This window comes from Acomys minous (genome assembly GCF_964271855.1).
Source record: "Acomys minous genome assembly, chromosome: 16".
Lineage (NCBI taxonomy): Eukaryota > Metazoa > Chordata > Mammalia > Rodentia > Muridae > Acomys > Acomys minous.
In genome coordinates this window covers 88246487-88261388 of record NC_140498.1, presented here as the reverse complement: position 1 = coordinate 88261388, position 14902 = coordinate 88246487, and the positions used below count along the sequence as shown (strand labels likewise).

General features: G+C 51.8%; 1 protein-coding gene across 5 annotated transcripts in view; it reads right to left on the bottom strand.

Moving 5' to 3' along the window:
- TPCN1 (two pore segment channel 1) overlaps nucleotides 1-14902 on the bottom strand; it is a 57348-nt gene that overhangs the window by 9583 nt on the left and 32863 nt on the right. For all 5 annotated transcript variants that reach the window (XM_084762103.1, XM_084762104.1, XM_084762102.1 and 2 more), the window contains 14 exons: nucleotides 14268-14381; nucleotides 13171-13301; nucleotides 12661-12749; nucleotides 11707-11741; nucleotides 11255-11313; nucleotides 10958-11057; nucleotides 7281-7397; nucleotides 6926-7050; nucleotides 5781-5829; nucleotides 5382-5445; nucleotides 4718-4762; nucleotides 948-1004; nucleotides 805-858; nucleotides 484-556 (listed from right to left, as the gene is read on the bottom strand). In XM_084762103.1, coding sequence (XP_084618229.1) covers nucleotides 484-556; nucleotides 805-858; nucleotides 948-1004; nucleotides 4718-4762; nucleotides 5382-5445; nucleotides 5781-5829; nucleotides 6926-7050; nucleotides 7281-7397; nucleotides 10958-11057; nucleotides 11255-11313; nucleotides 11707-11741; nucleotides 12661-12749; nucleotides 13171-13301; nucleotides 14268-14381 — 1112 coding nt within the window. The remainder of the gene's footprint in view (nucleotides 1-483; nucleotides 557-804; nucleotides 859-947; nucleotides 1005-4717; nucleotides 4763-5381; nucleotides 5446-5780; nucleotides 5830-6925; nucleotides 7051-7280; nucleotides 7398-10957; nucleotides 11058-11254; nucleotides 11314-11706; nucleotides 11742-12660; nucleotides 12750-13170; nucleotides 13302-14267; nucleotides 14382-14902) is intronic.

Genomic DNA, 14902 nt, shown 5'->3' with positions numbered 1-14902 from the left:
AGAGGCAGTAGATCGCTGTGAGTTCGAGGCCAGCCTGGTCTACAAATAGAATCCAGGGCAGCCAAGGCTACACAGAGAAACCCTGTCTCAAAAAAGAAACAAAACAAAACAGGATCTCACATTGCCCAGGTTAGGTGTATATATCATATAGCCAAGGATGAGCCTGAACTCCTGATTCTCCTGCCTCTACTTCCTGAGTGCTGGGATGGAAGGCCTTTGCTGCCAGACCGGCTCTGCCACTGCCAGTCAAGAGGAGGTGACACCTTCTGTGACCTTTGTAGTTTTAATAAGATGCTGGATAACTAGGGACCAGCCCAGACTGGTGTGGGTGGCCCCAGGGAACTTGAACCACAGGCAGACAGAGCTCACTGTCCTCTGAGCCTCCAGGTGTGGCCCCAGAGCTGCCTGCCCTTTGGGTGTAGGTGGGGAGAGGATGGCTGACATGGACACCTCCGCCCAGGGTGGTGGTGGTACCCTACTCACAGGTTCCATCCGGAAGACAGGTACTCCACAGGGCCCAGGCCAGCCACCTTCATGAACAGCTCAACTCCATAGACTAGGACAAGAGGGAGGAGACATCAGCGGCTGATCTGGGCTCTCTCCTCAACCCACTGTGGGCAGAAAGGTCAGCAAGAGGTGAGGCTGAGGGACATGCCTGAGGGCTGAAGAGCAGTGATTTGGAACAGGGTAAAGGGCCCTTCAAAAGTTCCTATTTGGGGAAGGTCCGTGAGGTGCTATAGCCCGGTTAGAGCTCCACAGGTGGGTTTAAGCCAGCAGCCCGGCAGAGCCACGCAGCACACTTACTGGTAAGAAACACAAGGTAACTCCAAGGCACGTGCTTCGAGATGAAATTCCCACCTGCAAGGCAGAGAAGTGGTGGCTGCAGTCAACGGAGGTGGGGGTGGGGGTTCTGAGTAAGGCGGGGAGAGGCCCCAGCCGAAGCTCACCTTTCAACATGAATGTCTCCACCAGGATCCACACCCCGTTGACAGCTACCACCAAGTCTGAGACAGAGAAGCCACGAGAGGGAGTCAGAGGGATGGCCCCCCACCACCAGCCTACAGGGCCATGGGCAGGAACCCCTGGGGGTGTGAACAGAGCAAGCCTGGGCCACGCATCATTCCTGGAGGGTTCTCACTTGTGCTGAGCGCTCTCACTATCTGCTTAGAGCATCAACCAGGGACTTCCTCTAGGAAGCAGGCAGGAATGGCTAAAGGCGGCAGTGGAGCACTTTGTGTCCCCATAGCAACTGGGTTCAGATGAGTCCAAGTCCTCAACACAGCCAGTACACATGGGCTTGCCTGCCTTCAAAATGACTCTGATGTTAAGAGCATTTGATGCTCTTGCACAGGGCCTGAGTTCAGTTTCCAGCCCCCAGATGGTGGCTGACAACCACCTGTTAACTCTAGCACCAGCGATCTGATGCCCTCTTCTGACCTTCTGAATGCTCCAGCACACATGAGGTGTGCACAGATACACAGGCAGGCAACACGCTCACACGCATAAAATATAAGACTTTCTCTTAAAATGACTACACGAACATAGCAACATCATACATGCACGAACCTTCCACCTGGCAATCTGGATTCTGAGATCCACCCCAGGACCAGAATCTAGATGCACGGGGAAATAAGTTTTTTTTGGTTTTGTGGCCTTGACTGTCCTAGACTCGCTTTGTAGACCAGGCTGGCCTCGAACTCACAGTGATCTGCCTGCCTCTACCTCCCCAGTGCTGGGATTACAGGCGTGTGCCACAATGCCCAACACGGGGAAACATACACATGACGGGAAGCCCATGTTACTATGCAGTGCTCTCTACACCAGAGACACACACCACAGTTGGGGAGGCTGCCTCAAGTGTGCTCGTGCATCTACGATGGGGAGCTATTTGCATGTGTTGTTGTATTTAAAATTTATTATTGGGCTGGAGAGATGGCTCAAAGGGTAAAAGCACTAACTGCTCTTCCAGAGGTCCTGAGTTCAGTTCCCAGCAACCACATGGTGGCTCACAACCATCTATAATGGTGCCTTCTTATGGCCTGCGTGTGTATATGCAAACATATACATAATAATAAGTAAACATAATAATAAAAAAATAAAATTTATTATTATGTATACAGTGCTCTGCCCGCAAGTACACCTGCATACCAGAAGAGGGCATCAGATCACATTATAGATGGTTGGGAGCCACTATGTGGTTGCTGGGAATTGAACTCAGGACCTCTGGAAGAGCAGCCAGTGCTCTTAACCTCTGAGCCATCTCTCCAGCCCCTGGTTTTTCGTTTTATAAATAGGATTGTGTTATATGTGGCCTTGACTAGCCTGGTTATTTGCTATGTGCTCTAAGCTAGCCTCAAACTCCTGACAATCCTCCTGCCTCAGCTCCTGGAGTACTAGAATTATAGGCTTCAGACATTATACTTGTTTATTTATTGGCTGTTTATTTGTGGGGAGCAGTGTGGGCCATGTGTCACCAGGTGCCTGTGGAGGTCAGAGGACAACCTATGGGAGTCGGTCTCCTCTTTGGGTCCGTGGAGACTTGGCAACAAGTTTCATTAGCCCCTGAGCCACCATGGTAGCACTCTTACAGCTTTTAAACAACAGAAATATAAGCCACAATAAAAGTCAGCCATTGTGAGGTAATGGATATAATCTATATTTACTTGAATATATTTTGTTTTGAAAATGACTTGAAACTATATAAATATACTACAGAATTAATACTATAAAGTTAAAAGAAAGAAAGAACCCCTAAAAATATGAAATAAAGAAAGGCAGTGTAGCGGTGGTGGCACGGGCCTTTAATCCCAGCACTCAGGAGGCAGAGGCAGGCAGATCTCTGAGTTTGAGGCCACCCTGGTTCAGAGTGAGTTCCAGGACAGCCAGGGCTACACAGAAAAACTGTCTCAAAGAACAAAACAAAAAAGAAAGAAGCCAGTGTAGTGGCACACATTTCATCTCAACACCTGGGAAAGCAGAGGAAGACAGATTTCTGTGAATTCCAGACCAACCAGGGCCATATAGTGAGACCCTGTCTCAAAACAAAAGGCTCAGCAACATCCCCATGCATAGACAGGAACTATCTCTGAAGCACAGTAGGCTTGTGTGTGTCCCTAGGCAATGTTCCAGGTGACACAGGGTCATAACTGTGCTGGGACCCTGGGCCACAGGTCATGTGCTTGCACTGCTGGGGACCCTAAGGTTAAGATATATTGGAGCATTGAGTCAGGTTAAAGCCCTGGGGCTGAAAATCTGAAGTCCCAAGGTAGACTCCTAATTATTATCAATAAAAAGGTAAAATCCAGCTGACCATGTTGTCTCACATCTGTGGCCCTAACGCTTAGGAGGTGAAGTTGGGAGGAGGAGAGGCATTCGTTCAAGGCCAGCCTGGATTACACAGCATACTGCAAGACAGCCTGGGTTCCTGAGTAAGACAGACCCCTATCTCAAAAATTAAAAATTAGAAAATTAAAAATTAGAAAATGAAAATGAAAAAAATGAATAAGGCACACTTTTTTTGTTTGTTTCGAGACAGGGTTTCTCTATGTTATCTTGGCTGTCCTGGACTCTCTCTGTAGACCATGCTAGCCTCAAACTATAGCGATCTGCCTCCTGAGTGCTAGGATTAAAGGCATGCGCCACCACACCCAGCTTAAGGCACACTCTTTATTGATGATGTAATCAGGAAGATCTGTCCTACACAGGAGGTCAGTTTCTATAGAGCTCCGCGTCCTGGCTTCAAATCAGGTCTCCGAATAAAATGATCACACGCACAAATAACTACTAAATAGACAAACAAACAGAGCCATGGCTGTGTCTGAGGAAAGCCTGGAAACGGTCAGTGCCGGGCAGTGAGCCCCTCTACCCGTCAGTCACACTGTGCCTCTGGGCATCCTTTCTTCCCAGAAGGAATCAGAGCTCCTCGACCACAACAGAGTCTATGGGAGCTCCGTGAGCTTCTCTGAGGGTGCTGCCCAGCTCCCCTGGCTATAGAGTACATGAAAAGTGCTGAGGACTTGAACCATTGTTCCGTGGTTACTACCTCTGTGAGGTGCTGAGGAGACCCATGGCTTCCTGCGTGCCAGGTGAACACTCTACCGCCAAGTGGTATTTCCACCCCTGAAATGTTTAAAGGCTCGCTGTTGGGTCAGGCTAGCCTCGAACTCGTGGCAATCACTCTGCCGCCTCCCAAGTGCTGGGAGTATGGTCATGAGCCACCACACTTGGCTACATGTCTTTTCCCAGTTAGCTTAAATGTTAAGAATGACATGTGGCTAATGGAACTGTGTCAGACCGGCCAGACTCCGGATGTAAGTACCGAATTAGGAGGAGTACGTGGGGGTCAGGAAGAGCGAAAACAGACCTGCTTCCTTAACCACTGCGCAGGCTCAGGTCTGCAGAGGAAAGGGCCCTATCAACACTGTGGTCTCAAAGGACCCTGGGCTACAGCAGACATAGGACTGAAGGAGGGCCCAGAGCACCAGGAAGTGACCACACATAATGACATTGCCACACATAATAAGCACAGCAATCCGGGTGTGCCTGGATCACAGAATTTTGCCGGGTTTTTTTTTGGGGGGGGGGGCGGGGGAGGTGGGAGTGCTGGGGAGAGAACTCAGAGCCTGAGCCACATGCTTGCCACCTTCTGACCTCTTGTCCCTCCACCTTCAAGAACAAAAGACTAAGAGGGACAGGGGTCCAGAGCTGTGACACTTACACATGAAATACTGGAAGGCCTTGGACTTTACAAGGATGTTAATTCCTGTTTGAAGAGAAGGAAATGTAAAGGTTAGAATGTTCAAGACTAGCCCAGGCAAGGGCGTGAACCTTAAGCCCTAGTACTCAGCACTTGGAAGGCAAGGGCAGGTAGATCTGGGTTTGGGGCAGCCAGCCTGGTCTACATAGCAAGTTCCAGAACAGCCAGGCATTGTCTTTAAAAAACAAAACAAAAAAATGGCCTTGAAACTAAAGAGTGACTATTCCATAAACAGTAGGGAGTGGGCATCTGGTTTAACATTCTTATTTGTTTTCTTTTTTCTTTCTTTCTTTTTTCTTTTTTTGGTTTTTCAAGTCAAGGTATCTCTGTCCTGGACTCGCTTTGTAGACCAGGCTGACCTTGAACTCACAGCGATCCACTTGCCTCTGCCTCCCAAGTGATGGGATTAAAGGTGTGGGCTACCACGCCTGGCTTTGTTTATTTTCAAGATGGGGTGTTGCAATATAACCCAGAATGATCTCACACTTGCCATCTTCTTGTCCCGTGTCCTGTCCGTCACCCCCACACCTGCCTCTCCAGTGCTGTGATTATGGGTGCCTGGCTGTTCCATCCTGGTTCTTCCTGAGTTAACTGCTTATTTCCCAGCTTGGTCACACACACTCACCTTTGAAGATGAGGAAAGCCGTCCGGGGGAGCTCGTCAAACCAGTGTTGTCTGTTCTTCTTTGCCTGCAATGCAGAGGGCCCAGGGGAGGTGATGGCGGGGTCAGGGATCAGAACCTAGCCCAAGGCAGGGTGTGGGCACAGGGGGAGATGACCAGGGACCAGACCCTAGCCCAAGCCTCCACAGGGGCTAGCCTCCTGCTGCTAAACTGGAAACAGCAGTGGCATTTAGGGACCGAGTGCTCATAGTGCTCCGTGTACGGACCATGTTTGCATATGGCCTATCTCTCTGAGAAGGGATGCTATTATCTGGGGAGGCTGAGTCACAGGGTCTGCACTCGATTACAGTTGTGGCTGAGGTGCCCTTCTCACCTGCTGAGTGCAGATGTGGGGATACTCACCTTCCACTGTAGGGCAGCAACTTCATAAATATCATAGAAGTCCTTCAGGCTGTCACAAGCAAAGTGACAAGACAGTCACACACATGACATTCAGCCTTTGCTCCCAACACCTGACCAAGGCTACCTCTCACAGGAAGAGGAACACCTTGTGGGGCCCAGCAGTGAGCCAGGGCTCTCACATCTGCAGCGTCCTAGTCGCCTCTGCCCTGCAGGGGCTAAGATGACTCAATCCACTTAGTCCACACCACTACCACCTATGTCCTGGAACACTGCCCCTTAGGGGAACAGAGGCCTCCAGGGACTGACAGAGTAGTGATCTCTGCTCAGAGAGCCTGCTGCCCCCACTTCCACAGCAGGTAGTACCCAGCTGAGTGGACAGCACCCTCGCACTTATCAGCCTCAAGGCCGGCACCGAAACCCAGGGATCTCTCAGCCTCAGCCCTTCCAAGCAGGAATGTGCATGCACATATGTAGGGAACTCTTTTTCTTTTCTTTTTCCTTTTTTTGGTTTTCTAAGACAGGGTTTCTCTGTGTATCCTTGGCTGTCCTGGACTTACTTTGTAGACCAGGCTGACCTCAAACTCACAGCGATCTGTCTGCCTCTGCCTTCCAAGTGCTGGTATTAAAGGCATGCGCCACCACTGCCTGGTTGTAGGGAACTCTTGTGTGTAGGTCAGAGGACAACTTTCAGGAGTTGATTCTTTCCTTCCACCATGTGGGTCCCAGAGTCGACACTCGGGTCATGAGGCTTAGCAACGGGCACTTTCATCTGCCGAGCCATTTCACCTCTCCAGCTTCTTCATTATTTTATTATTTTGAGACAAGATCTGAACTAGTCCAAGCTGGCCTCAAACTCACTACACAGCTGAAGGTGGCATTAAATTTCTAATTCTCCTGCCATGGCCTTCCAAGTACCAGTTTTAGAGGCGCGCACCACCATTTCCAGCCTCAAACGTTTCTATCAAACCAGACTGAAACGGGCTGTTGCTCGGCCTCTGTGGCTTACAAAAGATTACGGAGGAACACGACCACATGAGAGTTGTGTAAACTCCTGCAATGGTCTCCCTACGCCCACTTCCTAATGCCCAGAACTTCAGGATGGGATGGTCTGGCCACACTGCCCTCACAGGGCACCTGGCTCTTACCTGAGCACAGGTGTGTTGCTCTGGTTCAGAGCCTTGAAAGTCAGGAAGCGCTCCCTCGCACTCATCCGGGGCTTGTAGAAGCGCATCAAGCCTTCAAACTGCCTGTAGGAGATGCCAGCGGGCCTCTGGGAGAGAGGGAAGACAGTGCGGTGTAACACAGTGACAGGAGGACACAGGCAGCACCATGCCTGGGGGCGGTTATTCCCATAACCCATCTTGGCAACCTGCATTTTCTGCCATCAGTTGCATGCATGGCAGCCACAGGGTCGCCAGCTCTGGCGAAGCCAAAAGGGCTACTTTCGGTGGGGAGAGGGAATGAAGTCCCCTGCCCCCATGACTGAGCCCAGCTGCCTACCCGCTGGCTGACGAGCAGGCGGTAAGCGTGCTGGATGGCGGTTCGCTTATGCAGCAGCAAAGACTTGAACTTGTGCTTTTCAATGTCATTGAAGGTGTCAAACACCACGGCCAGGAGCTGTAAAGGACAAACGTGGAGCCTCAGGGCCCATCCTCCAGCCTGGGCTTCCATCCAGCCACCCGGGGCTGGGTAGCCACTGAGGAGCCCCTCCAGTGGGCTGCACTGCTCAGGACAGCGGCAGCTACTTGACAGTGGAGGACATGAATGGCTGCCCTTGGTGCATCTCTCTCCTGAAGACACTATCACCGGGTTTTCCTCAGGCCCCTCTTCTGTCCCACATAGCTGGCCAGAGGGCAGGCCCAGGAATAAAGCCCTATGGACATTGACCCTAGAGCTTCTTCCTCCTACCACGGTCACTTTTCCTGTGAGTCACCAGAGATACCAGGAGTCTGCATGCAAGGAGCGAACATTCTAGAATGACTCCAGAGCAAAGTCAGTTTACTAACGAGGGAGGGGAACAGAGGGCTTGGAAGATCTGAGGTCACTTTGTCCTTCAAAGCTGTTGAAAGCTCCTGTTCCTTCTATTGATACAATTGAGCACCCTCCCACCCCCACCCCAGTTTTGCATGTAGGGGGCAGGCGAGTATATTTGAGTATGTTTCTACCACAGGCCACACAGAAAAGACTTTAGGATGCACGGACAGACAGGCTCTGGCACAAGTTTACTCAACCTGTGGTTAGACCGTTCCAAGGAGAGATCAGCCACAGATGAGAATAAATACAAGGGTGTGGCTGGGTGCCAGTAAAGCTTACTAAAAGTAATTATTGCGTGTGTGTGTGTGTGTGTGTGTGTGTGTGTGTGTGTGCGCGCGTATGCGTGTGTGTGGTGTCAGAGGACAACATTTGGGGCTCTGTTCTCTCAGGCTGTGAGGCTTGTAGGCAGCTGCTGCTACCTGCTGAGCTATCGCACTGGCCCTCTCTTTCAGTTTTTGAGACTCAAATCTCACCACACAGCCATGGCTGGTTTGGAACTTGCCATCCTCCTGCCTCTGCCTCCTATGTGCCAGGGACACAGGCCATGTGGCACCAGGCGCAAGCCTTCCCTGCTGTTCTGACGTGGTGCCAGCCACATGGAAGTTCTCCGAGCTTCCCTTGGTCTAGTCATCAGACCCTTGGCATCCCAGGGTCCTGCCTCACTCTGGAGGGAGAATGCTGAGGCGGTGGCAGTGGGGGGCTTTCCCACTCAGCCTGGCAGCGCCGTGCTGGCCACACTCCTTCTGTGTAGTTCCCTGTGGCTGTCCACACTTCCATCATCCCTGGATAATGGAGTCTCTCTAGACACCCATAGGAGAGGGTGTGTGATGTTTCCAGAGAGCCTCACACAGGGCGGTTTGCCAGTCTGGAGAGGGCAGGACGGTATCCACCATACCCACGCACATCTCCGTCTGGACTTCCTGCAGTTCCTTTACGATAAACCTGCGATCACATCTCCCTCACTCTGCGCGTCCCTTGAGGAAATTACTGACACTGAGGTGGAGGTTACAGGTACCCCAATATGCAGCTAGTGAGTCAGAAGCAAAGGGGGCCCCTGGTGTTTACAGCTGCCTGAAGCTTGGGGACCAAGCACTTGACCTGTGTAGGGCCTGGCACTGTCTGGATATGCTGTGGGCAAAGGCTGCTGGAAAGTAGACACACATGCTTGACTACAGGCTGATGAGACCTTCAGAGCCTGGAGAATGTGGCTGGTCCAGGACCTAACTACAAACTATGTCGGGTCCTTCACAGCCACTTCCTACCCACCTCTGCATGCCACCTAACGGCTAGGTGGCTACTAAGGAAATCCTTCAGAATGTGCAAAACATACCACCAACCCAAAGGCTGAGGATGCCCTGGGCTGGCACCTGAGGTCCACAGCAGCGCTCTCCTGTTTCTTTTTTTCTTTCTTTCTTTTTTTTTTTTTTTTAAAGATTTTATTTATTATGTATGCGGCATTCTGCCTGCAGGCTAGAAGAAAGTACCAGATTTCTTTATAGATGGTTGTGAGCCACCATGTGGTTAGCTGGGAATTGAACTCATGACCTTTGGAAGAGTAGTAGTTAGTGCTCTTAACCTCTGAGCCATCTCTCCAGCCCCTCTCCTGTTTCTTAATGGCATTGCCACCAACATATTTGAGAAGTTCCTTGATTCATGACATTCTTTGTTCTGTTATGACAAACATTCCACAGAACACGGGATTTGATGTAGCCTCAATCTGTATTCCCAGGCCACGGTCACTCATATTTAGTTCCAGAATAAATGGTCTCCTATCCCCACTGAGGTGGGTGAGGGCTGTGCTTATGGGACAGTGCACAGTGTCACACTGGACAGTATTGAAGACACCCAGTCAGTGTCCACTGTGGTGCTGCTCGCTGGCTGGTGGGGGAAAAAAGCCCCTCATCTTGTGGGCTTTCTCAAGTCTCTTGTAGCTGTGGTGAGAGAGAAAAAGAGAGTCTAATTCTCCAAACACCGCTCAATAGATGACAACTTTAAACCACTACAGGAAGCAGCGGGGCTGTTACTTTGTGATTTGAGGAATTTGAAAAGCTCAAGTCTGCACATTTTCAGACTTCACCAAGCCACACACACAGAGAGTATGTTCCATTTCTTTTCTTCCTTTTGGCTTTTCTAATTCATGCGTGTGTGCCTGGGTGTGCATGTTTGTGCACCGTGTATGAGGAGGAGCCCTCGGATGTCAGAACTGAGTCATCACTGTAGGTGCTGGGAACCAAGCCCAGGCCCTCTCCAAGGGCACTAAGCCAGCTCTCCATTTCTGTCCTGGGTCTGACTGTGGGAACCAGCGACAGGATGCTTTTAATAACTTCACAAGTAAGAGCTGGGGTGTGTGTTCAGCTGGAGGAGTGGGTACCTAACGTGGAGACAGCCCCCCATTCCATGTCCAGCACCACGTAAAACCAGGCTACATGCCTGTAATCTCAAATGCAATGGGTGAGGGGTGGTCCAGGGGTAGAGAACTTGGCCAGCATCCCAAAGGATGTAGGTTTGATTCCCAGCACCACAAAACCCCCAAAGGTCATGGGAAGCCCCAGTCTCTGCTCACTCCCCTGATGCTGTAGGTCTTGGCCTGGTGTCAGCTACAGTCTGTGATGGCAGAAAACACTCCTGGTGGCGCTGAGCTACAGCAAGTTTCGCTGCGGCCCCAGTGTGCACTAGAACTTTGTGTCCCTCACGAAATGCATTCGGCTTAGATTTTCTCATGGTTCACAAGTAATGGGGCAGAAGTTCCTGGCACACGGCAGAACAAGATGCAGTGCCAGGCTACTCTGAGCTGCAGGGTGAAAGGCACACATGTCCCTGTAAGTCTCAGCCTCCCCTGCACACTACACTGACAGATCCACAGTGTGGCTGAGGCTGCATCTACATATAGTCCTGGCTGGTTTCGTTAAGGCAAAATGTTTACCGTAAGGAGGCAAAGATGATGAGTCGAGAATTTGCCTCCCTCTTAAAAGTCCAGTACCATCTGCAGCAGTGGTGGCACAGAGCCTGGGAACCCTGGCCGTCCCCACAGCATTCTGCAGGGCACCGCACCGGACTGTGGACCTGGGACACGCTTGCTTGGTGTCCCGCCGTCTCCGTCCCTGGGGCCCACCACTGCAGCGGGGTCCAGACCAGACACTCACCAAGTTCATGATGAAGTACAGTTCAATGGAGAGGTACACTATGAAGAAGACGCAAGACCAGGGGTTCCGAGAGTAGGAGGGCATCATCACGTCCGGAAAGCTGTGTGGCAGAGGATCACCTTAACCTCTAAGGACACCTTGCGAGGAGAGACAGCCGTTCCCCTTCATTCCCACACACCCCTCTTCCCCTCTGCCCAGCCTTGTGTGCTCTGAGAAGGGGAGAGCCTTGGGTGGAAGGAGACGGCTCTGGGCTGCAGTGAGGACAGAGGTCAGTGGTGGAAGCAAACCCATACTTACTTGGCTGTGGTCAGAAGAACAAACAGGTTGACGATGCTGTTCTCCAGGGTGTTGAAGTACTACAAGGCAAGGTGTGTGTGTGTGTGTGTGTGCGTGCACGTGGTGCCTGGTCTGGACAGTCACTTCCAGGGCTCACCTCTCCCCCCACCTTCGCCCTTGGAATACAAGGGGCATTAAAGCAGAGGTGCAGCACGTACACACGGAGGCCTGCGCTTCATGAGTCTGCATGGATGGTACGAGCAGGCTACCAGGGGATGGAGGGGGCCTCCCCACGGTGCCACTTGTCCCTGCAAGGAGCTCCCCTCCGCCACTAGACTGTTCCAACATTCCAAACCTGATCCTGGAAGCTTTGCCCATAACAACAGCCGGGGACTCCTAACGTGGCCAGGGTCCTTCCAGCTACCCTTTCTGACAGAAAGGCCTCCCCAAGGGACCAAGAACTAATTACTTACAGGGTCGGAAGGGTTAGTGGAGAACAAGTAGAAACCTAGAATGTGGTAGAAAAGCAAACCAAGAGTGGAGTTAGAGTGGCGCTCCCACACAGGGGTGCGCACGTGGGGCAGGGTGGGGGGATCCAAAATGAATGGGAGGGGGGGAGGGAGGCTGGGGGAGGGTACTAGGGCGTGGCATGGACTGTAGCACTCTGGAGAACACACGTGCTGTCTAAAGGGTCCTGCCGCTGTGTGCAAGCCTGCTGACGCCTGGGAATAAGTGTTGGCTCTGTCAGGTAGATTCTTTTAAAATGGCTGGTAATCTTTTTTTCTTTTTTCCGAGAAAAAAAGGCCATGGCTGCCCTGGAACTCTTTGTAGACCAGGCTGGCCTTGAACTCACAGTGATCCGCCTGCCTCTGCCTTCTGAGTGCTGGGATTAAAAGCGTGCACTACTATATCCAGCTGGTAATCTGTATTTTTGTGTAAGATTGAATTTTAAGATGCTGGTTCTAAGTTTTCAAACTAAACGGATCACATCTGTGAGCTGGATTGTACGTAGATGCAGTCTGCTGATGGAACGTCTCTGCGCTCTGAGGACAGGACAGCCAAGTCATACAAAAAGGCAGCCAGGCAGAGTCATTACTCTGCCCTTCCTCAGGAGCCTGAGAAATCTGACCCAGAGGAAAGACCCTGGCCCCACATAGAAGCCAAATGTAATCTGTCAAGAGTGGGTGGCAGTGCATGAGTGCAGGAGACTGAAGCAGGACACTCAAGGGTTCTAAGCCAGCCTGGGCTATACAGTGAGACCCAGCTGCCCAGGCCCCTCTACCACATAGGGAGGTAGTGAGGTGCCGGGTTTGCAGCCTCCAGAGCTACAAGCAGCTGAGCATCTCTTGCTGCTGAGCCGCTCTGCATAGGGCGCTGTGGTGCAGGCCCGAGGAAGGAGACTGACTGGCTGGACGCAGGGCGCTCACCGAGGATGGCGAAGATGATCATGAAGAAGAGCAGCAACAAAAGGATGTCCATGAAAGGTGGCAGCGACTGGAAGATCTGCCGCAGGTTGCTGCGGAGAGAGACGGCCAGCTGAGGGGTGGCAAGGGGGACATGGGTCTGGTACACCTGACTTACAACACCACATCCTACTGTACCCGGGAGGGCACCATGTTTAGCTTAGGCCTAATGCACCTGCGGCCTCTACTCAGTGGGTGACAGGGACAACGAGGACACCTGCAGCCACCTCCACCCGGTAACGGTGACAGAGCCTTAAGAGAGAAGGCATGGCAGGCGGCTAGATCACCTGGGAGACCAAGGTCACCTTCCACAGGAAGGAGGCGGCATGCACACACACATACTAAGCCACTTAGGCCTGGAAACAGGACTGGACTGGGGCTAGTCAATTCAGCTCCTGCTCACTCCCCTTCCTGTCACCCTGGAGGACCAGGCAACCACATGGGGCTATCTGGCCGCTGAGCCTCAGGCCTTACCGCCGCACGCCACCACAGTATCGACAGTCCACCAGGAAAATGCAGCGTAGTGCCCGGGTCACCCGCATGTGGGACGTCTGCCGCACCAGCACCACGATGGCCTCGATGAACTGCACCACCAGGACAGATGTCTGCAGATGACAGGTCGGAACACAGTTACCTGCCTGACTCGATCTCCAACGTACTGCGACATGGATGGGCATGGCCCACAGGGACCGGCAGGGCTCCTCTCACATCTGCCTCTCTCAACAGCAGTACAGATGTGTGGCCAGAGATAAAGCTGGTGTGTGGCTCCTCTCTACAGTGGAACAGCACCCTGTCTGTGGGTGCCCATGGATACTCTCCCAACAAGCTCACGGCACCAGGAAGCCCCTGAGGACTCAGTTCATTTGGGGATTTGTTTGTTTGCTTGTGGGGTTTTTTTTGTTTGTTTTTTGGTTTTGGTTTTGGTTTTTGGGTTTTGGTTTTGTTTTTCGAGACAGGGTTTCTCTGTGTAACAGTCCTGGCTGTCCTGGATTTACTTTTGTAGACCAGGCTGGCCTCGAACTCACAGTGATCCACCTGCCTCTGCCTCCCAAGTGCTGGGATTACAGGTGTGCGCCACCATGCCCAGCTTCCTCATTTGAGGATGTTTTCCTAGATGAAGTGCATAGCCCTTGGCATGGTCCCACTGAGGTCACAGAGCTGGGTCTGAACTCCACTATCTGGGCCAGAGACCCCACTCTTTCTTTGGCTGTATGTGAAATGAGAAGGCCAGGGCACTTGCCCCCGGGGTGACCATGTAGGTTCCGGCATACACAAATGGGCTCACTGGGATACATTCTGAGCATACACTGGGCCCAAGGGGATTTTTTTTTTTTCGAGACAAGGTTTCTCTGTGTTAGCCCTTGGCTGTCCTGGACTCACTTTGTAGAGCAGGCTAGCCTCAAACTCACAGTGATTTGCCTGCCTCTGCCTCCCAAGTGCTGGGATTACAAGCATGTGACAGCATGCCCGGCTTCCAAGGGACTTTTAAATGGAGCCACAGACACAGAGGTGTGACAGGGACCCAGGAGACCCAGGAGAACGTGCTGCAGTGGGATGGACAGATGTATTACCTTGACCATGGTGCGTTTGTGCCGGACGAATGTGTGGAAGCCCAGCCACCGTAACTTCATGCAGAGTTCAAACACCACCACCATGAGGGCGAATAGCTCCAGGGTAGCGTGGACCTGCAGCCACAGAGGTGAAAGATTGTCTTCAAAAAACCCATCCTTGGTAACTCCTCTCTCCTGGGACTTCTCCCAAGGCCAAAGAGCATACACACACACACACACACACACACACACACACACACACACACACGCACGGCTACCAAACCACAAAATACCAAGACAAGGCCTTGGAGACAGGAATTTTCCCAGACAACTAAGAATAAACTTGACATTCAAGAGATGTGGACCCACCTAGTGTAAAGTTAGGAAGGAGTCCGAGGCTCTAGGAGAACAACAACAACAAAAAAGCCATGTTCTAGGGAAGAACTATACAGTACTTACAAAAATTCCACAAAAGGCATCCAGAAAGCCAAAAACAGGATAAAAAACAGAAACAAGACAAAGGATATGTGAGCCAGGCATGGTGGCGCACGCCTTTAATCCCAGCACTCGGGAGCCAAAGGCAGCTGGATCTCTGTAAGTTCGAGGCCAGCCTAGTCTACAAAGTGAGCCCAGGACAGCCAAGGCTAGAGACACCC